Genomic DNA, 23131 nt, shown 5'->3' with positions numbered 1-23131 from the left:
AGGTGGGGTGATCTGTGACTTTCATCTTATAGATAACCATTGCTGTGTGACAAGTATGTCTTCGCGAAAAAGAGTATAGAGAACATTTTCCCTTCTCCCTAAACAGTAACCCATAGTGGAGCTACAGAGGGTGGGGACAGCCAGGGACTGGGACTCTTACCCTAATACATATTCATGACTTAAGTCAGGCTCCTGCAGGCAGATTTGGCAAAGGCATCAGTTCTGGCCAAGAGGTCTAGATCAAGGGGGAAGCAGGAAAATTACTGCGAGTATAAACCACTCTGCCCAGTAATCAGGACACCAAGAAAGGCTTCTCGCTAAGCAAACTGCTCCTTAGAAGACAAAACTGAGTTCTGTGGGTTACAGACACCTGATTCTAAGTTCCTCAATTCCCCCACCCCAAAACAAAAAGGAAACCTTCTAAATGCTCATGGCAATTTTATTTAGTAACTTACTTATTTCAATGTGTGGTCTTATATTGCCGGCTACATAATTCTAATTGCTGAAACGAGTATGGCTTTTCTATCCCATGACCATCTTTTTTTTTTTTTTTTTAAACCTAATTTTGGATAAATCACAATCTCATGTCAATTATACTCTCTGTGACTCAGGGGGATTTCAACCAATAGTCCACTTCTCCTTTCTGAAAATGCTACCGTCACTGCTAACAGCAGAGGGCACTGGGGTGCAATGAAAAAGAAAATGGATCTAGACTCAGGTCAGGCTGTGGGAACACAGGCTCCACCCTCCACCGTCCACAGGGACCTCAACTGGCCTTCTGTAAGATGGGGAGACTGACTCACAATGCCTTCTGAGTCCGTCACAGAGGCCAGCAAACCAACCTGGGGGCCAAACCTAGCCTAACAACCTGTCCCTCTACAGCCTGCAAGGATATTTACCATTTGTCAATGGCTGGAAGAAACCTAAAGGATTCACAGTTCATGAAACACACACTTGAAATGAAAGTCTAATTTCAGTGTCACGATCATACACTGCCTGGGGCTGTTTCACTAACACAATGATGGTGTTGAAATAGCTGCATCCTTGTGACAGAGACCCACAAAATCTAAAATATTTACTATCTGGCTCCTTACAGAAAAGGGAACAATCTTTAAGATTTAAATGATTTGGAGTACTGCCTTCTCTACCCACAACACTCATTGGCTGTCTATCTCGTAATTAGCAAAATAATCCACGCACATGCCAGCCAGGGGACCATATTTTAGGAAAGGGACCTTAAAGTCTGCTGAAATGGAGAATCTCATTTACCGCTTAGAAAAGCCATTTGAATAGCGAGGAATTCTGTCAGGAATTCTAATGCCAGTTCAATCTTGCTATGTCCCCGGGAAAGAGAGAAGCTTAATTAAACACATTACACATGCTCTCAGATTCCTCTAAAACTGTGTTTCCTGAAACATGGAACAGGATAGCCAACAGCAGTTCATAGACCAACACGTTCTATTTTACAAGTTAGGTATTAATTTCGTTTCTATTAGAGAAAAAAATGCAACAAGCAATTTAAATCTATGAGTTGATACATATTATTCAGCTTAGGATAAAGCAATGTTGCAGGTTTAATGTTTAAGTACATAGTTAAAACAGAAGAACTAGCATATGGCAAAGCTGATGCTGATGAAAGTTCAGACAACAGTGATTCAACAGGACTGCTGCCCGGTTAGAACACTTTCTCAAAAGCAAGCTCTCAGGGTTTCTGGGTGGCTCAATGGGTTAAGCATCTGCCTTCGGCTCAGGTCATGATCTCAGGGTCCTGGGATTGAGCCCTGCATCGGGCTCTTTGCTCAGCGGGAGCCTGCTTCCCCCTCTTTCTCTGCCTGCACCCCCTGCTTACTTGTGATCTCTCCTCTCTGTCAAATAAGTAAATAAAATCTTACTTTAAAAAAAGAGCAAGCTCTCTAGGAGAGGTAACAGGCTGCGAAGCTGGTGTTTTGTCAGCCTGGCTTAAATGGAATCATGTCAGGCAATTAAAGTAAGCTTTTAAGAACTCTGGTCTGAAACTGAGAAGCAAAAGCAAATTTCTGTTCAGAAAGTATGTCAGCAGAAGTTGCATCATCCTAGAACAAAGCTCTGGAATGCAACTGAGCGTCTAGGACCCCACAGCTAGGGTCAGAACTGGGGAAAGAGATCGCAGCCTTTATTTAGAAGAACCAAAAGCCACTGGCACTTAACTCTCTACCTACAGCCATTCTGGGAACTACAAGCAGTACTTGAAAATTACCAATCTACTGGGAACAAGAAACACCACAACCAAAATGGGTAGAATTCCTTGAGCTCCCTCGACTGAATCACCATCGTTTTGCCTTCTGGGGACTTTTGGGGACTTTTGCAGTCTCTTGAAGATCGGGTGCCTGCTCCTTAAAGAGTTCTCCCGTAAAGGGAGGGACGGCGAGATGAAGGAAAGAGGAAGGGGCAGGGAGGGAGGAGGTCTGAAGGGCTACCCAAGCTCAAAACATTGGTCAGAAGCCTAAAACCCATGGTTCAATCTTTAGATGTGCCTTCTTCAATCTGGAAAATATCCTAAGACATTTTGAGCTGACATTTAATAATTGGGGGTTTTATATAAAAATGCAAATTACCCACTTCTCAGGAATAATGAGAAAATCAGAAAACCAAGAGGCCACATTCCTCTATGACAACCACCAGCTGGAGCCCTCAAGGGGGGGGAGGGGGGCCACAGGTCCAGGGGTTCACCAGGTCCTGCCCCCTCGCCCAGTCTCCCCAGCCCAGAGCCTGAGGGTTGGCTGCCTTTTTACCAGCATGCTCAGTGTAGAAACTTCTCAGTGCCCATTCTCTCTGAACCAGACCCACAAAGAATGAACAGTGAAGGCCGTGTTTCAAGAAAAATGAGAGTAAACCGATTTCCTCGTGGAAATAATATAGTTCGTAAGGACTGGATGTGCAACCAGGTAACAGTTGGGTAGAAGGGATTCCATTTCAGTCACCATTCCTTCCCTCACACTCGGCCAGCATCCCTCCGGTTGGTCACCTCTCTGAATCCGTGTAGGCATTTGCTGAGTAAGCCCCACAATAAATAAGACAGCAGCCCACATCTTTGGAGCATTTACTATTTTAGGCACTGTTCTGAGCGTTCTGTGTACACGCCTTCCTTCAACCCTTAACGAGAACCGATGAGGCAGGTCCGCTCCTAGATCACTTACAAATGAGACGGAACATCAAGACATTTACTATCTCGGGGTGCCCAGGTGACTCAGCTGGCTGGGCACCTGACTCTTGATTTCAGTTCAGGTCACGATCTTGAGGTCGTGACATGGGGCCCCGCCCCAGGCTCCATGTTCAGCATGAGTCTGCTTGCGGTTCTCTCTCTCCCTCTCCTCCCTTCCCGCACTCATGCGGGCTCGCTCGCTCTCGCTCTCTCTCTCTAAATTAAGGAAGTAAAATCCTCGGGCTCCTGGGTGGCTCTGTCATCAAGTGTCTGCCTTCAGCACAGGTCATGATACCAGGGTCCTGAAACGGAGCCCCCATCAGGTTCCCTGCTCAGCAGGAAGCCTGCTTCTCCCTCTCCCAGTCCCCCTGCTTCTGTTCCCTCTCTCTATGTCTCTCTTTGTCAAATAAATAAATACACAAAATCTTTTTTAAAGAAGACACTAAGGGGCGCCTCGGTGGCTCAGTGGGTTAAAGCCTCTGCTTTCAGCTCAGGTCATGATCTCAGGGTCCTGGGATTGAGCCCCAAGTCGGGCTCTCTGCTCAGCAGGGAGCCTGCTTCCTCTTCTCTCTCTCTCTCTCTCTGCCTACTTGTGATCTCTGTCTAATAAAGAAATAAAATCTTAAAAAAAAAAAAAAAAGACGACAGTGACATTAAGTACCTTGCCTGATAAGCTGCGTGGGCCGAGACTGGCAGAGCTGGGGTATGAGACCAGCATCCTCTTTCTTCACCACTATCTCTGCAGCGAGTATAACCAGGACAACCTTTATTTGAGGAGTGGGCGTGCTCCCGGGAGAGGACATTATTGCTGACCTTACACCCTGCGCTAATATTTGAGCACTACACAATGGGAAGGTGTAGTCTGTACAAATAATCTTCCGATTAAAATTACATTTTTGAGGGGCGCCTGGGTGGCTCAGTGGGTTAAAGCCGCTGCCTTCAGCTCAGGTCATGATCCCAGGGTCCTGGGATCGAACCCCACATCAGGCTCTCTGCTCTGCAGGGAGCCTGCTTCCTCCTCGCTCTCCGCCTGCCTCTATGCCTACTTGTGATCTCTCTGTCAAATAAATAAATAAAATCTTTTTTTTTTTTTTTTTAATTACATTCTTGAGAAACACACTGTTACGGGAAGTTTTGCTGTGATGCTCCAGGAGCCACATGACCTGACTGCTGAGGGATTACTGGCCACCTCTGCCCACGGCTAGGAATGACCTCCATCTGCCCTGGAGGGATCCCTTCTCTGCTTTCCTGATTCCTAACAGCAAGAATCCCCCTGGGTTACCTTGTTAAAATTTTAAATATGCTCAAATGGAGCAAAATCCCACAGAGCTCCCTCTCGAGCAGGCGCACTGACCAGCTGGAACCAACAGGTATGGCCCCCACAGAAGCCCCATGTCCCAGGGGCCTCCTCCCCATCTCCCACCCCAGGCTGACCTGTGCTCTTGTCCAGGAAGTCCATGGACTCCTCACTGGCACTGAAGTGGCTCGAGGTGGCCTTCTTCTCAGCGTCCTGCTCCACGTCGGAGCCCGTGTGCACAGAAGAGTTTGTACTCATGGGGGAGCGCGGCATATCCGACAGGGAGATCCTGCGGCCCGCGCCCCCACTCAGCATGGGCTTGCTCATCAGGATCTTGGGGGACGCCGTCATGTCGAAGTTGAGCTTGACCTTCTCCTGCTTGTCGATCTTGGCGGCACCGGCGCTGGGGTTGCTGGGGTCGAGCAGCATTTGGTACTGGCTGTTGGGGGTGTAGGGTGTCCTGAAGGGAGAGTAGTTAAAAACCCCAAACTTCCTGCGGATGTTCTCCACATACACCTCCATCTCTTGCATTGCACTGTTGAAGATGCTTTTCGTCTTTTTCACAGAAAAAGGAATTTCTTTAGACATGAGGTAGCAATTATTTATTGGAACCCAGGCCCTAGGAGTGCAGAAAAGAAAGGAGAGTTGAAGTCAACTTTGGTCTTTTGTGAGATTGCCTTTTTTTTTTTTTCCCAAGTGTTGTTTTTTTTTTTAAATGCACTGTATCGAGGTATGTTTAAGTGTTGGGCACAGGTTACACTGTCGATCTCTACAGCCTATTAGTCGTAACTGAAATTTTACGCCTGAGGATTACTAAACCCCCTTTTCCCAACCCCCACCCCTGGCAAACTACCATTCCATCCTTTGATTCTGTGAATTTGACTATTTTAGGAGATAACCTCCTGTAAGTGGAATTCACGCAGTATCAGTCTTCCTGTGACTGGCTTATCGCACTTAGCACAATATCCTTCATTCGGCTATGCTGTCCCATCTTTTTTTAAGGCTGAATAGGAGCCCCTGATACGTACATACCAGGACTTCTTTATCTGTTCATCTGTCGATGGACATTTAGGTTGTTTCCAGAACTATTTTCTCCTTAATGCAAACCAAATTAGCCTGGTATGTTGGCCAAGATTCTTTATCTTTCTTTCTTTTTCTTTTTGAGTATTTTTTGTTTTTGCCAAGATTCTTAAATATGTATGTTCTTTAAAAATGACTTGGTTTTGGGCACCTGGATGGCTTAGTGGGTTACAGCCTCTACCTTCAGCTCAGGTCATGATCCCAGGGTCCTGGGATCGAGCCCTGCATCGGGCTCTCTGCTCAGCGGGTAGCCTGCTTCCTCCTCTCTCTTTGCCTGCCTCTCTGCCTGCTTGTGATCTCTCTCTGTCAAATAAATAAATAAAATCTTTGGAAAATGACTTGGTTTCAATTGTGAATACATGATTAACCATTAACCCAGGAATGTTCTGTCATAAGAACAGAATACCAACACCAAACTCGGTGAAAACATTGAAAGATTCCCAGCTGTAGTTATTTTCATCCATTAAAAAATTAATAAATCCCTTTGGCTTTGGGGGAGTAGAAAGTAAGAAAAATTCACTGCGGGCACCTGGGGGGCTCAGTTGGTTACGTGCCTACCTCTTGGTTTTGGCTCAGGTCATGATCTCAGGGTTGTGAGATCACGCCCTGCATTAGGCCCTATACTGGGCGTGGAGACTGCGTTAAGATTCTCTTCCTCTCCCTCTGCCATTCCCTACCCTGCCATGAGTACTCTCTCTTTTTTTTAAAAAAAAAAAAAAAAAAAAAAAGGAAGAGGAAGAATTAGAAGAAATGTTTTGGGGCACCTAAGTGGCACAGTCCACTGAGCACCTCACTCTTGGTTTTGGCTCAGGTCATGATCTCAGAGTCGTGAGAATGAGCCCCATGTTGGGCTCTACACTCAGCACAGAATCTGCTTGGATCCTCTCTCCCACTCCCTACACCACATGATCTCTCTCCCTCTCTCTCTCATAAATAAGTATATCTCTTAAAAAAAAAAAAGAAAGGAAACAGGCCTTGCATCCAGGACTGCACCTCCTAACATGGAATCAGTCCCGAAGTGCACTGCTCTACGCTCAAACATGAAGAGCTTTCCTATCTCTGGTAAGGGGATTCTGGGGTTCTATGTGGCACCAGAAGGAAATGCTAGAAAACCATAAACCTGAGAGGACGTCACTGGCTTCAAACAGCAGGTATCCCGGGTGGAAAAATAACAAACAAACAAACAAAAAACCCTCCACCTCCCATTTCCAGCTGGTTTTGTCTTCCTGCCTTCAGCCCCCGCCCACCACCAGGACACTCTGCAGCACCTTCATGAGATGAGCTGCTTTTCTGGAATTAGTGGCAGAGCCGCCATAGGCAGGAGACGGCAGTGTAACCTACCACTGCTCTGGGCGGACGCGGAGCCCGAACGTGAACAGGACAGACCGTGTGACGTTTGATTCCCCAGCCTTGAACCCAAACCCATATGTAGCTGGGAATCTGGTGCAAATGAGCTTGTTCTGCGGAGGCCTTTTGGATTTCGCAGACCATAAACTCAAGCCAGACACAAAGTAATGGGGAGCAAAATGGATGGTAGCGGGACGGACCAGTGTAACATAGGGTCTATGCGAGCACCTCACGGGGGGCTGCGCAGGGATCTCAACCCCTCGCTGCGGAGCCTCCCAGCTTTTTTGTTAAGATTTTATTTATTTAGTTGACAGACTAGTAGGCAAAGAGGCAGGCAGAGAGAGAGGAGGAAGCAGGCTCCCCACTGAGCAGAAAGCCCAATTCAGGGCTCGATCTCAGGACCCTGAGATCATGACCTAAGCCAAAGACAGAGGGTTTAACCCACTGAGCCACCCAGGCGCCCCACCTCCCAGCATTTTAAAGAGAAGCAAAAAATACAGACCGCTTCTATTATATTCTACCCAAGTCTTAGCAGCTGCCATCTCATTCCTATTTTGAAGAGAAAGCAGCCCAGGAAAAATCAAGTATGTGGTTGCAGCGGAATTCAGAGCACAGGCTGGGGAGGTTTGCCACTCCCGATGATAACTAGATCGTGACACAAACTAAAACCCAACACCCCAAAAATATCTAACTGCTCTCTCAGCGTGCTGGAAATTACCAGCTTCTCCTCCACCCCAGCTCGCTGCCGGCATTCCGCAGAGACCTGAGGACGCACATCTGCAGCCAGAAAGAGCGAGGCAGACAGAGCGGGAGCCCGATGCCCTCTGGGGGAGACCGTGTGGCTGTTCCAACTGGGTGAGCAGGAGTGTGGACTAGACAGGACGGCTCTGAGCAGCAGCCCGGATCCCCCAGCTGCCCCCTGGACAAGCGACGCCCCTTCCCTGAGCCAGCCTCCGCTCGGGCGTCGGTAGGAGGGAGGATGAACCCTACGTGGAGCGGGGGTCGCGGGGAGCAAATGAAATGCACCTCAGCCAATCCCCAGAGCCCCAGGAGCCCACCAGGCAGCCCACCAGGCAGCCGGCCACTGCAACTGTGCTCCTCCGACACCTCCGCCTGGGGCCGGGGTCTCCACTGCCTTCCACAGGGGTCTCCGCCAAGTGCTTTCAGGAAAGCATTCCCTTTCCTTAGAGCAGGCCCAGGACAGAGTTAAAGGGAACTTAGATTTGCTTAACAAAAATAAAGTCTCTGGGGGCAATGTCATGAGAGGCCCCAGAGTCGCACAGCTGAGCTACTCCCTACTCGGGGCCTCCGGTTTTCTTCTCAGTAAAATGAGAATAAAGCAGCTTCTGCAAAAAAGCACTAGAACAATGCCCTGCTGCAGAGAAGGCACTTGCTTCCTGCCAGCTCCCTCTTCTGCGGCTCCGCAGGCGTTTGATAAAACATTTCCTGGATTTCTATATGGGATCGTGTGTGTGTGTCTACAAAATCAAACCCCCAAAGAGCAAAAATTTTTGAAGGACAAAAAGCACACGATGAGATTCTCCAGAACATGCCTTGATCTGCGTGAGCACCTCCCCGGGCTCGCTCTAGTATTTAGTAACTAGACGATGAACGCACGGCAGGCTGCGCCGTCTCTCGTTCTGCCTGCCTCGCCAATGTGGCGAACACGTGTCCAGGCTTACGGTCTGCTCCACAACCCAGACGTGCTCCCTGACAGAGGGACAGCATCTCCCATCTCCTTGGCCTCCACGCTGCATTGCTGGGTCTGACCAGCTCTGCTTTAAGCACATCTGCTGGGAGGAGGGGCTTCGGGAGCCACACTCCTAGAACTCCAAGGTTCTGTTACTCTAACACCTATTCCCCACTGCTGTGAAGTGTCCTTAACCTCTTCAAGGGGCTCCCCTCCCCCAAAAGGAGCCAACAGAGTTCGGAGCTCTGCACATTCCAAGAGAGCATAAGACACCAAGAGGGTCAGGCAAACCTCAGGGACATCAGACTTGGGTTGCTGTCTTTTTTCACAAACATAACGGGGGGAGGGAGGGGTCAGCTTCCATGACGGCTCCTACCCAGAACCAACCTACACCAGCAAGTTCAAGGGAAATGGCCTCTGGACGAGAGGACTAGCAGAGTTTCTGTCCCCTAAGCCACCTTCAATAGCTGTCTGACAGGCAGGACAAAGAGGTCTATGCACAATGGGCTAAGCTGACATCAGAATCAAAGACGCCAAGAGTCTAAGAATATTTGGTGCATGGGGGGCAAGTGATGATTTCCCCCACCCACCTATATCCTAAATATATCCACACTGGGTCATATTAGCGAACGAGAATAATCCCGAATCATCAAGATGGTTAACACTTGCCACGCTATAATGAAGCACAGGAAGACACGCAACCTGCTACAGGTTTCTCTTGCTCTTCAAAGAAAAGGCAGACTCTAACCACAGCTGGTGTGATCAGGCCCTGCGCCCTCCCCCATCCATCTCTGACCAGCCCCTCCTCCCTCCCCCTGTCCCATGCTCCTGATTTTCCCAAGCACAGCAGGTTGGCTCTGCCTGACCCTCCACCCAGACCTTCACTAAGCTCCCGCCATTACCTCCTAATCTGAGATCATCTTGCCTGTGTGTTTACTTGTGTATTATCTATCTATCTTCCCTAGTAGGATGCCAGCCTTCTGACAGTCGGGGACAGTGACTGCCTGCTCACTCCCACATCCCCAGCAATCAGCCCATGGCCTGGCCCACAGCAGACACCAAAAGACGTCCAGTAATGTGGTCAAAAATCAGACAAAGCAAAATACTTCTTATTGAACCCAGGACCATCTCGGCAAATTCCCACTGCCTCCAGACAATGGGTTTCTAGCAAAACTCACTCTTTCGTTTTGTATTTGCAAGACAACAGGCAGAACTAAACAGAGTAACAGCTCAGATTCCAGTGTTTGAAATTATACACTGTATTTTCTGTATATTCTGTGGGCATATATCATTTTTAGAGTATGTATTTTAAGTATTCTCCCCAACACACTCAAAACACTTTTTCAAACTGCTTGGTGGGGCTTCAAAAGGTTTTTGCCTCGTTTAATCACAACACAGCTTGACAAAAAAGAACAGAGATATTAACCACGGCTCATCTGGGTCTACCTGTTGTTCTCAAGCACGCAGGAGCGGGATCTGCTAGGAGCTAGGGACAATTCACTTCCCTGTGAGCAAGGGAAAGGGGAGGGTAGACAGGCAGGCGGGGAGGGCTCCCACCTGCGAAAACAGCCACCTCTTGTAATTTCCTATCTCAGCTTCAGAGAAAAGGCAACAGGAGGGAACCACCCAGCAATGATAAAGAGATTCATTTACTGGCAATCTGGGGAAATACTTCTGATCTCCGAAAGCATTATTTTAAAAAGCAATTTGCATGGCGGTTTAATTGACTCTGGAAAATCCAAAAAAGAACAGCCCAGCACTTAAAATAGCCATGGTGCTGTTTTCATCAACACAACTACGAAAGCAAGATTCTCTAAAACATACCTGAAAACACGGAAGCCCACACATTATCAGGCTTAACACAGCACAGGACTGTACTTTTAAACACAAGATCACTGGCTGGCATCATGACAATAAACAACATAGTAAGACCTGGACCCCTCGCATCCATGACAGTATCAAAGGTTCAGTTCAAGTTAACACTTTTGCGGACGGTTTGAACTCCCACCTGTCATGTTGTCCAAAGAATCGAGCATCAACCTGCCCATCTTTATCCCTCAGAGCTTTTGCAGGCCAGAATGGAAACCCCTTCAGTTTTGCCCAGACCAAAGGATGTGGATTGCTCTAGAAAAAGAAAAAAATCCAGAGTTTGTATGTATTTGACTGCAGGACACACATATAAAGCTTGGTGCAAGAGGATACAGCAAGGCCACCAACGACAAAAGTGCCAGGCAGGGTCTCCCAGGTTGGGGTTCCCTAGAAGGCGTGAGGCCAGGAAGCCCCAGGCAAAGCTGGTTCTGGGGGCAAATGACAAACAGAAGGACAAAGCACAGAAGAGACGAGGCTTGGACCCTGACTCTAATGCTATTACCCCAGTGGCCGTGAGCAAGAGTGACCACCTTCTCCTGCAACAGGGGACAGCAATGCCAGCACCTTCTGTTAGGTTAGGGGATTAAATGTGCATTATATGTGGCAGGTATCAAGGGGTAGCATTAGCTACCCTTGTCCTTCATCGAGGCTGCCCAGAGCATTAACTATGCAGCTGTTTATTTCCAAAGGCAGGAAGAGCCATAAACCATGTTCTACTTTTCCACTTTACTTGCCTAATCTTGCCCCCCCAGTAACCTCCACCCCTACCCTCCTCCCAACCTCCCACCAGCCCACCCCAAGAACATACTTTTCTCTGCAGAACACCAGTCTGGAAAATACAGATCCATGAGGAAACTGGGTGATGTTTCTCTCCCCGCTCCCAACCCAAACCACCAAGTTGGAGAGACCATGGAGTCAATGCAGAGAGGTATTTCCAAACCTCCCAACACAGACCAGAAAGAACACACTCACCAAACTCTCCTCCCTACCTGCATTACCATGGGGGGGCCCCTCCCTGATGAGCTTCTCCTTGCTCTCTAGCCCACAGTTGGCCCGGGGTTAATAAACCCAGGGAATCGTAACACTCCCTTCGGCACATGAATTTTCAGCCCAGAGGTTTATTCTACCTAGATTACTTTCACTCTGCTGTAATTTTATCACTAAAAAAAAAAAAAAAAAAAACATTTAAAAAAAACTTCACCCCAAGTTTCACCAAATAAAGTGCCTAGACAAAGTGGCCTTGGGTAGCCATGTAAGGCCTGGGGCTCAGAAAATGAAGGAAAAGAAGTGCAACTTACACAAGGCTCACAAAACCAGTTGTCTCGTTTTTGGCAAGCGGCTAGGTAACACTCCGGACATACTTCAATTTCATTCATCTGTAAAGGAAAAATATGTTAGCATGTGTCATCCCAGGGGCCTCACATCTGGAGGAGGTCAAGGAATACATGCTGGTGTCAGCAGTTACGGTTAAGGTTAAGGTCAGCTACACCAGGTCCCACAGTGGGAACACCTTCGACAGAAGTGCAACCACTTCCCACCAACCCCCATGCTTCACCTAGCCCACGCTGCCAACACCACCACCTCCTCTCTCTCTGGACCATGTCCGAATCAGCTTCTACTTTTGTGCCCGCTGCAGTCCCCAGCCCCTTGAGAAACTAACAAGGAAATCTGAACTCCTGATGAGCTTCGCCAAGTGTGAACAAGCCTTGGCCCTCCTGAGCTCCCCAACCACCTCCAGCCACGGCTCTGGCCTCTGCTGACTGTGCTTGATTCCCACACATCTCCAACCGCACCATCCAGGGCAGGTGGTGAATACCATACTGCCCTTTTTATCCCCACTTATGACAATATGAAAATTCTGTAGTTTGGGGACCATCCTTCTCCCTCTTGAAAAAGTACATTCCCGTAGGGGCGCCTGGGGGCAAGGTCAGTCATTGAGCATCTGCCTTCGGCTCAGGTCATGATCCTAGGGTCCTGGAATCCAGCCCTACATCAGGCTCCCTGCTGGGCAGGAAGCCTGCTTCTCCCCTCTCCCACCCCCCCCCCACCTATGTTAACTCTCTCGCTATCTGTCTCCCTTTCAAATAAATAATAAAAACTTTAAAAAGAAAAAAAAAAAGGTATAATCCTCTAAAATATCTAAGTCTGACTTAGAACCAAGAGCCCCAGGAGCCCCTTTCTGGGATCGCAATTCAAACTCTACCATTTCCCAGCTCTATCATTTTAAGAACAGTTGCTCATCTTGTCGGAGCCTCCATCTCCTTCCCATTTCCTCATGGACAGAATGGGGATGCGAGGAATCGCTACCAAACAGATTCTAACAATTACAGGACGTAAATGTGAAGCACTTCAAGTGACACAGACAACAGCACATCAGTTAACACTGACCAGAGATCTGTCGGGATCACCAAAGGGTTCCACAGGTGCCAATGCACAAACTCCTCACACCCCCCCCTTTGAAGGCAAGACTGCTGTTACCCGCAACGTGACGGTTAGAGAAAAGGAAGCCCCAGAAAGTCAGGACACCTGCCCAAGGTCTCACTGCAGCAAAGTGGCAAGGCCCGAGCGGAGGTGGTTCACCACTGCTCTGCGTGTTGCTAACACTGTCCCATCATCAGACTTGTTTTCCTCTTTATCCCTACACCGCAGAAGTGCCAGACATACAGCAGGTGCTCAGTAAATTGTAACTGTAACGTTGTAACTATAATTGACTAACTTAAAGGTCAGTGAGTAAATGAGTGCATAAAAGAACAAAAGAATACATGAATGAATGAATGATGGCATCTAGTTCCTCCCCTACTCGCTCTACTTGTGCGCTATTCCAAAGGTACTGGGTGAATCAGGTCGAGGACAGCCCTGGCTTTGGAGCCAACATAGTGGCAATGTATTGCCAATAGGCAGATTCAGAAATGCCAGATAAAGAGCATCTGGGTTCAGTAAATTTGACCTCAGGGCAACCCACTGATTAAAAGCCTAGGCTTGGGGCGCCTGGGTGGCTCAGTGGGTTAAAGTCTCTGTCTTCGGCTCAGGTCACGGTCCCAGGACCCTGGGATGGAGCCCCGCACTGGGCTCTCTGCTCAGCAGGAAGCCTGCTTCTCTCTCTCTCTCTCTCTCTGCCTGCCTCTTGGCCTCTTGTGATCTCTGTCAAATAAATAAATAAATAAATAAAATCTGCTTTAAAAAATTGGACAGTGAGAAACACATACCTCATGCTCACAGATTTTGATGACTACTTTTGCTATTTGCGTCAATTTGTGATTTCCTAAGGGGATAAGAAAATATGATTAATTCAAATAGAAACAAGATTAGTAACATCCAACCATGGGATTACACTTCCACTAAGAAACAACCTTTCAACTTGCTTTCCCCCAGGATTAGGCTTCGAAGGCTAAAAACCAGAAGATTCTGGCTCCTGATATTGGTTCAATATGTGACTTCTCCCAAACACTGACCTATCTTAGGTGCCTCCGAGTCATCTCTGAAACTGGGCTCACAGGTTAATATTTCGAAAATGCTTTCCCATTTGAAAGGCCCCAATTAGTGGAAAGGAGCCTCATTCACCCATTGTTCCAGACTCCAACCCATGAAGGGTAACAGGAGAAGGAAAATAATTAAGCAGCTCTGCTGTGCCGCATGCTTCGAAATACACGTTCTTATTAACTCCTCAAGAACCCATGCTAAGAAGCAGGTAAGAATGTTCCTATTTCATTAATGATTAAGCCAAAGCTCAAGAGTCGTTGCTTACCCAAGACTACTTAGCTAACGAGTTGAAAATCTGGCCCCAGAGCTACCTCAGGATAGCCAAGACAAGGAAGATAAGACAGCCAAAATGCCATGCTTTCCACACATTGTTAATTTCTTAGCAAAAAAATTTTACACACAAACATACACACACCCATCCCTATATTTCCGGCTTGATTTGAAAACTCAGAAGATCTATAATTCTGTATCCAAAAACCACTGGGGTGTCCACGGGTGACCCCTTCAGACCAGGTAGCAGTCCCTGCCCCTAGTTCTTCAGTCTCTAGTTCTCCCCTCAGTCAATGGCCTTCCTGGCTCATGCTGCTATTTTTCTGCCACCTAATCTCATTCACTTGTTTATGTGACCTTACCCACCTTTCTATATATTTAATACTGCTTACATGAATTCTAAACCATGTGCCTCTTTTTCCCCTCCCCACACCGCGGGCCCAACTACTGAACTAATAATGCAGACCCTGTGCTTTGAACAGACAGCCACCCACGCAACCTCTTCCCTTACACATCAGAAAACAATCAACACTAGGACCATACAGGAAGAACACACAACTGTGCTCTTTAAGATCTTACAACCAAAAAAACAAAAAACTTAACATCCTGGTAAGGAACTCAAACAAATTAAATTACTACCATCCAGGAAGTGTGATAAATGCTACCACAGGCAAGTACAGGTACTGTGAGATCTCCTAACAAGAGCACCAAGTATGGTCTCAGTCCATAAGGGATGGCTCCTCAGAAGACTGACAGGCTGACATTGAAGGGTAAGAAAAAGTCATCAAGGGAGAGCGTTCTAACAGGGAATAAGAGGAACAGAACGGAGAAGGACACTGATCGAGCTACCTGACCAGAAGATACACAAAGAGGACTATGGGAGAAGGTAGGGCAATATAAAAAGTGCCTTGAGAAAAGATTTTAATGGGAATCCTCATCCATTCTGTCCAGAAGGCTCAACCCACAAAAACACAACTGACACAACTTTATCAAGAGTACAAAGAACTTCTAAAATGCAATAATAAAAACACAAAAGATTTGAATACTTATTTTACCAAAAGAGATATACAAATGATTAATAAGCACATGAAAAGATACACAATACCATGAATCCTAAGGGAACAGCACATGAACACCACGTGACCTAACAGTTCACGCTTCCAAGGATGGCTAAAATAAACAGACAACACCAAGTCCTGACAAGGATATAGAGCAACTAAGACTCTCCTATGCATGGCCAGAAGAGTATAAAATGGTACAACCACTCTGCGCCAAGTTTGATAAAATATCTTGTAAATTTAAATAGAAACCTATTCAATGAGCCAGCACTGCCACTCCTAAGGATTTACCCATGAGAAATGAAAATGTATGTCTACACAAAGACTTGCACAAGAATGTTCACAATGGCTTTATTCCCAACAGCCCAAAGGTGGAAAAGAACCCCAATGCTCCTTCAAAATCCACAAACGGAATAGCTAAATAAATTGTATGTGGATACAGTGAAAAACTACTCACGGTAATTAAAAAAAAAAAATAAAACAACGGATACACACAACAACATGCATGAATCCCCAAAAAAAATTACATGGCATGCAATTAGCCCAAAGAATGCACTACGACTCCATTTATATTTCTAGAGGATGTAAAACTACTTATAGGAACATAAAAAACCAAGGAGGGTGAGTTTACTGGTAAAGAACAAGTGGGACTAGGGACGCCTGGGTGGCTCAGTTGGTTAAGCAGCTGCCTTCGGCTCAGGTCACGATCCCAGCGTGCTGGGATTGAGTCCCACATCAGGCTCCTTGCTCGGCGGGGAGCCTGCTTCTCCCTCTGCCTCTGCCTGTCATTCTGTCTGCCTGTGCTCGCTCTCTCCCCCTCTCTCTCTCTGATAAATTAAAAAAAAAAAAAAAAAAAAAAAAAAAAAAAATCTTTAAAAAAAAAAGAACAAGTGGGACTAGAATAGAGAGATGCAAATATTCTAGATTTTATCTGAGGCTGTAGTTATATTTGAGGTGGTTACACGTCTGTCAAATTCAGAGAATGTTCTCTCAAAATCTATGCATTTTATTCTAGGTAATTATTCCTCCATTAAAACAAAGATTCTAAAAAAGTCAGCAATATCCTATGGCCACAAGCCACTATGGAAACCAGCTCATCCCTTAAAATGCACAGAGTCACCATACCCTATTCACACATATTAGTGATCTATACGCACATATTCTCAGGTTTGGGCCCTGGCATGTGAAAAAAAGAACACGATTTTTTTAGGAAGGGCGGGAGACCGAGCAACACACACGGCATGAACACTGTCTTTCTTAGCAGCGACCTAAGCCACCCACCTCCATTGTAAATGATGCAGTTGTGCAAAATCCATTTCGCATCAGCCAGGAAAGCCTCTGTGCATCCATACATTTTCTTTTTAGCGTTCTGGGGAGAGAAGCCAAGGAGCATAACAACCCTTCAGTCTGTACAAGCGGCAGCCACTTAACACCTGCGTCCCCACATCATTTTCATAGCAGTCATTTGCCAAATTAATTAATGCTTTTACCCATTTCCCAAGATGCTATTATATTTGAGATCTAGAACTCCATAAAAATGAAGTCACTGAATTCATCGCTAACCTGAATTGTTTCCTCTTACAGCAGCTGTCATTTATCAAGCAACCCCTTTCAAGAAACCAGAATATTTTAATAACTGACATGGTTTTTATTCATTGTAACAGCCTCACAGAAGCCTTGTGACTAAGAACGCAATGACACACTTACTATCATCACCACGTTACAGACAAGGATACTGAGGTGTGGGTATGCCAAGGAACTTGTGCAAAGTTCCAACGCTATTAATCTGTGAAGCTAGGATTCCAACCCTTTCTTTTTTGAATGCCTTCTTTTCTTGAAAACCATGAGGGTGTGTGCAATTTTTCAAAGCAGGTTTCATTCAGCATTTGGGGGCCAGCAAAAAAGACAATATAAGGTGTTCTCCTCATCCGTGCTTTTCATTACCCGTGTGTCTCATGCCAAAAATTTGAAAATTAGCACCAGGGTGATATGCACAATCTAACATGTTCCAAGTGTAATTTTCAGGATGGAATTGTAGCCTGAACTTTTAAAAGCACCTTCAGGCATTAAAGGCATATCCGTAACAGTAGAGTAAGTTCTAGGAAGCCACATCTTTATCAGCAATCTGAAGGTTTCCCAAACACTTAATTTTCTCTTTTCTCCTTCCTGCTGCCCTCATTAGCACCTCTGAGAGAAAGAAAAGAGGAGGTAAAACTCAAATCAATCAAATCACTGATTCGTAGAAGTGTGACTTTTTCAGGTCAATTTTCAGACAATCAGCAGCAGAAGTAATATTTGGAGCTAATCAGTGGAATTCAACACTCCATTACAATCCTTGGAAGAATGTTACAGAAGTTAAGGGATCAAGAGTTCTTCCATCCAAATCAAAAGGGTACGGAGGAAAGGCAGAGAAACCATCTAACTTGAGATGGGGCCCAAGAAGTGAGGGAGGGTCTTTAGTCATCTCGGTAACTGTGGCTACAATGGTGAGGTTCTCTGATGGAGGCCAACCTTTTCCAATGTACAAAGGTCCATAGGATGGAAGATGTATTCCGCATAGTCAGGATGCTGTTCCAAGGGAACAGGCTTCTGGAATGCATCTGTCTATAAAAGAAAATATGGACACACACACACAGAGACACAAACCCATCATTACTGTAGAAAACAAAGCATTAACAGTAACAAAGTACTTCCAAAATGGAGACAACTTTTCAGACAATAGAATTCTAGTGGTTTCCACAAAGAAGGATCTTGGGGAGTACTAAGCTGGTTCACCTTCTAGTTCTGCCTGGTTAACAATAATCATGGCGGCAGGGGGGTCCTACTTTGTTATTTGTATCATTTTCAAAATACATCCAAGTAACAGTTCCAGTTCTGTTCTATGAAGATCCACAAGAACAACACACCATCAGCTACTTAGACCTGAACTCTGAATAAAGCTTATTATTATCCTGCAAACACCCATAACCAAAACAAATGGACAGTAAAACGTGGCCATACCCAGAGATAACACACTTAATGAAGTTCCCCCTTAGTGCCAACAGATATTTTACAACTTGGGGGGAAAATTCAGACAAGTGAGATTTTTGCTCTTCCTTCGAGAAGCAAATATTCAACACAGAGACCATGTCAAAATTTTTCACTTTGCACCATGCCTGCATGAATCAGCTCAAAGTGCAAGGCCCAGTTTGTTGATGGATGGTTTTTACTCATCAATATTTAAAAATCTGCAAGATTTGTAGTTGGGGCATCTGGCTGGCTCATTAGGTAAAGCGTGCGACTCTCGATCTCACATTGGGTATAGAGATTACTTAAGAATAAATCTCAAAATCAATAAATCAATTATTATCTAAAATATTTAATTAAACACCAAAAGAGGGCGCCTGGGTGGCTCAGTGGGTTAACGCCTCTGCCTTCGGCTCAGGTCATGATCTCAGAGTCCTGGGATCGAGCCCCACATCGGCTCTCTGCTTGACGGGGAGACTGCTTGCCTTCCCCTCTCTCTGTCTACCTCTCTCCCTACTTGTGATTTCTGTCTGTCAAATAAATGAATAAAATCTTTAAAAAAAAAAAGAAAGAAAGAAAGAAAGAAAGGAAAAAAAAAAAACAAATGACAGCCAAGCAAGGCATCTGAAAGGGCTACCACTTGTTGTCAGTGGAGCCCTCTACTACCCAGAAGGACAGTGTGTGGCCACTGCAAGTTACAAAGATGCTTCAATATCATCGGCAACTTTCTGCCCCAACTGATTTTATATCAAACAATTTATGTGAGAATATAAGGCCTTCTTCGATTTTTCTCTTTGGTTTTTAAGTCTGCAGTGTTGACAACCCTACATGAATCTGTTCTTTTTGTGCAACAGTTTCAGCAGAAATAATTTAGCCTATGGAAAAGCAGGAAGTAACTCTTTGTCACTCAATATGAAAAAGAAAAGACTGCAGTTTAAAAAAAATAGTTGTTTTTCTTTCCAAACTGAGGCTATCCATGCTTCTGCTTCCATTGACGGAGATTTTGTTACAGAGACAAATAGATTCCCGATTTAGCAACACCCAATTGGCATGCTCTGAATTTTTTTCATGGTATCAAATTTCAGAATATAATCTCTAAACAAAAGCTTGTGGTTTTTGTTTTTTTGTTTTGTAATTTTTAAGAAATTAAGCCAGTGTCTACTCGATACCCTGGAGGTTCTACAGGGCTGCATATTCCCTTGACATAGAAAGCAGACTCTGGAGAGTTTAACAAAGGGTCACCACTAGCTCATATTCTCCCTCTGTGCAAATGGGAAAGGGAAAACCCTACCCTTAAAGTTTCTCTAGACTGGTCTGCACAAAGAATGTCATAACATGTTGCTTATATGGCCACACCATATTCTTTTTAAGAATGAGGCATTTTACGGTCATCCTCCTAGAAAAGGTCACCAAAAACACTAAAACCATCATGACTGTGATGTGCCCAGGACTCTGGGGCGGGTAACCACTAGGAACCAGGGCATGCAAGCTAAATATGGCAGCCTTACTTTCTCATCTGGATTTCCTTAAGAGGCAAAGGCTGTCCATCAAATCCTATTTCAAAATTGAAGGAATGAACTGAATCTCACCCTTTATGGGAGTCTCACTGGTTGAACTGCACTTGGAGGTTCCATCACCACACTTTGATTACCAACAAATCGAGCTGTACTCTGCTGTCTCACTGAAATGGAATTTACTACTTCCCAAGGGAAGCAGCACAGGAGCTCCTTACCCAACAGGGTCTGGGTAGGAGGTTTCACTTCACAACCAATCAGAATTTTAAATCCCCACCAACTTTCTACTGCATGTCATTCCCCAGTTAAACTCATCAGGAACATGCAGTGCTCGCTACAGAGAATTAACTGAATGTCATTGTACTTTATATTTAATTTTTAGGTATTTGAGCCGGGCACATAAAAAGATCTGAAGAGTATGCACAGGTGTCTGGAAAGCAAAGACTACTCAGAACAAGAACGTTAACAGAGAAGAACAAAAGTCACTATTTTCCATTTACACTTATACCAAGAGGAACTTTCTTCTTACCCCTGGCTGTTTCATTTTCTGAATGGCAAACTTGAGCAGGTAGGATAACTGTTCGATGGTGAGCATGGTCATGGCTTTACTCTGAGTCTCGATGCATTCTGCTACTGTAATCTTCTACAAGTCAAAATCACACAAATTTCAGTTAGAAGAAAGTTACTATCCCTGTACAAAGTTCCCTTTCCTCCTACTTTTCAAACCAGCTCATAATAAAAAGTCTCTCCCATTCAAACGAGACTAGTTGTTTCGCTGGAGAAAGACTCCAATCCAGCTTGACCATACATTGGGTCAGTGGATAAAAATGAAGAGACCCAGTAATCCACAGATGATGACCTTATCTGGAAGTGTTTTTTGCTCACAAAGATGACATAACCTGAGAAAGGAGGCGGTGAGCAGAAACCTGAAAAATCATCAGGATCACAGCTGTGGGTTCCAAGAATGGGATGTGAAAGGAAAGACCACTAATGGTTTTAGGGTGATCTCTGCACACAATGAATCATTCGCTTAACTTGATCCTCTCAGCATTCTGGGCTACCTTTCAGGAAACTGACAGGGCATGAACTCAGTGACATCACTGATGGAAAAGGACAGTCTTCCCCGCAGAAAGAATCCAAGGGATGGTAGAGAACTAAATATAAATGTGACTTCATTCTGTCACCACGGATGTGAACCCACTCAGGACATTCTGGCAAATGACACGAGATGCATCGTCTCGCTGTCTGTCTCCATGGGAAATGTCATTCTGAAAGGGAAATTCCCATCAAAGAAGAGGCCCAGAGAAATGTCTGAAACCAGACTCTGCTATGTCAATCTGCTACCATATCCCAGAACTTCAGACTCCTTATGTAGCAACACCAAAATAGCAAAGCCTGATGACGTCAGGAAACACTCTTTAACCATCTGTGTAGGGAGAGCTGAGAGAAGTTTTCTCCAATTAATCTTGATTTAGTTTCCATCCTTCATAGCTCTGGATCCTCCAAAAAGAACTTTCAGATGTGTCTGGTTGGTTGTCGAGGAAAAGGGCAACACAGGAGTTGCTCAGAGGCTGCAAACAGTACACGACACACGTCCCTAACTGCTTAGCTTCCCAAGCCTGAGACAGCTAGCCAGGTGCCTGCACTGCCAATGCACACTTGGAAGACATTTGAGGCCTTAAACCTTAGACACGGAACACCTGTTTGTCTGAACTGCTGTTCGCTTCTCGGTAGCTATCCACGGCAACCACTTTCACCTCTGCTCAATCCCTGATCCTTTCCCTCCCGGCCAGCAGTGCCCGGTTCCCATGAAATAAACTGAAATTGCCAGAGAGGCATTTTCAAGATTTTTTTGCTTGAAGACAGGTCCACTGCTGAACAATGAGGCCAAGGGCAGAATCAGCAGAAGGGTGTAGGGCAAGGTCCTTCTGCTTGATAATAAAGGGTTATAAAGAGAAACACTCCTCCTCATAGAGGGATTTTTGTCTAGGCACAAGTGGTAAGAACCCCAGCAGCCACCTTATGGCCAAGGGGTGTGGGAGGGGACACACATTGCCTCCACAATGAAACAGAAAGGGTCGGGCTGCGCACAAACTCTGGCCTGGCCCTGCCTCTGGGTTCTTTCTACACAGGAGAATAAATCCCTACTGTTCCCACCACAACCCTCAAGAGCTGTACTTGCAGCAGCAAAAGCCACTGTCGTTTCTGCAAAATTACTCAACAAGGGGGAAAGTTGGGTCAAGACCAAAGAAAACTGAGGAAGGTTCCATGGACCACACCAACAGTAGCGGAATCAGGCGAAACTCTGCAACCAGAGGGCATCGCTGAGCAAAGGGGCGCCTATGCATCTCTCCATCGAGTATCCCAGAGCACTGGCGGCCATCTTCCTCAATTTTAGGGGCAGAACACCATTAAAATGTCATCATATCGATGTGATGTCTCATCTCTTTTCACGAAGTTCTTATTTTTCTCCTTTCCCGACACAAAAGCAGCACCAAAGACACCATCCTATAGCCTGCTTCCTTTCCTCACGAAAGACATCAAGGAGAACGTTCCATTTCGCACACAAAAAGCTTCCTTGTGTGAGACCCAGTTCTAACAGACCTTCGAATCCAAGTGACATTCCCCATTAAATGACTGCGCAGATGACATCATTTGCAGCATCATGCAAAAGCGTCGTCACTGGAAGTCACCAAGAATGGAAGATGCCTCAGAATTGTGGGAAACGGGAATAATTGTTTTAATAAAGGAAAATGGTCAGGCTTTCCTACAAAAGACACACGTTCTTCATCAAGCCAGTGTGGTTCTACTCGGGCTGTGCTTGCTGCCTCCTGGCTGGAAGGCGGCAGAGCGGGCTTCTCAAGTCTTCCTTCCTGAGGTGATCCTGGTCCGCTTCACCTGACACGGAAACACCTTCCCCCCGCTTTACTCCCAATTCCTCCTCTCCAATTCATTTTATTTGGTTTTGGTCCTCTTCTCCTGAATAGCAGGTCACGCATATCCCTTTCTGTTCAAGGCCTGGTCCCTAGTGCCTCCGGGGCACTCGAGAAACGGTTGTAGCATGAATGGAAGCATCAGATGATGAACACATGAAGCAACCAACCCAAGCTGGTCTTCTCAGCCCAGCTCCCACCGATGATTCAATGGTGCAAGCAGGAGACAGCATCCAAGAAGAGGAAACCCAGCATGCGATCGTCTCAGAATACGTGAACAGTTAACAGGTCTTAAGCGGACTTCTGAAATGTTCGTTACAGCAGAATCAGAGAAGGCTGCAGATCCCAGAGTGATCCAAAGACCCAGGAAGAAAGAGAACCAACACTCAGTCCAACGGCCTTTGCG

General features: G+C 45.8%; 1 protein-coding gene across 24 annotated transcripts in view; it reads right to left on the bottom strand.

Annotated features, from left to right (window-relative positions):
* The window catches only part of ZMYND8 (zinc finger MYND-type containing 8), a 140246-nt gene that overhangs the window by 53744 nt on the left and 63371 nt on the right, over positions 1-23131 (bottom strand). For all 24 annotated transcript variants that reach the window (XM_032350427.1, XM_032350429.1, XM_032350431.1 and 21 more), the window contains 7 exons: positions 20322-20435; positions 17784-17876; positions 16554-16641; positions 13671-13726; positions 11763-11840; positions 10604-10719; positions 4616-5097 (listed from right to left, as the gene is read on the bottom strand). In XM_032350427.1, the coding sequence (XP_032206318.1) occupies positions 4616-5097; positions 10604-10719; positions 11763-11840; positions 13671-13726; positions 16554-16641; positions 17784-17876; positions 20322-20435 (1027 nt within the window). The remainder of the gene's footprint in view (positions 1-4615; positions 5098-10603; positions 10720-11762; positions 11841-13670; positions 13727-16553; positions 16642-17783; positions 17877-20321; positions 20436-23131) is intronic.

The sequence above is a fragment of the Mustela erminea genome, chromosome 7, assembly GCF_009829155.1.
Source record: "Mustela erminea isolate mMusErm1 chromosome 7, mMusErm1.Pri, whole genome shotgun sequence".
NCBI classification, from domain to species: Eukaryota; Metazoa; Chordata; class Mammalia; order Carnivora; family Mustelidae; genus Mustela; species Mustela erminea.
The sequence above is the reverse complement of the archived record's forward strand: the minus strand, read 5'-3'. Positions and strand labels throughout refer to the sequence as shown.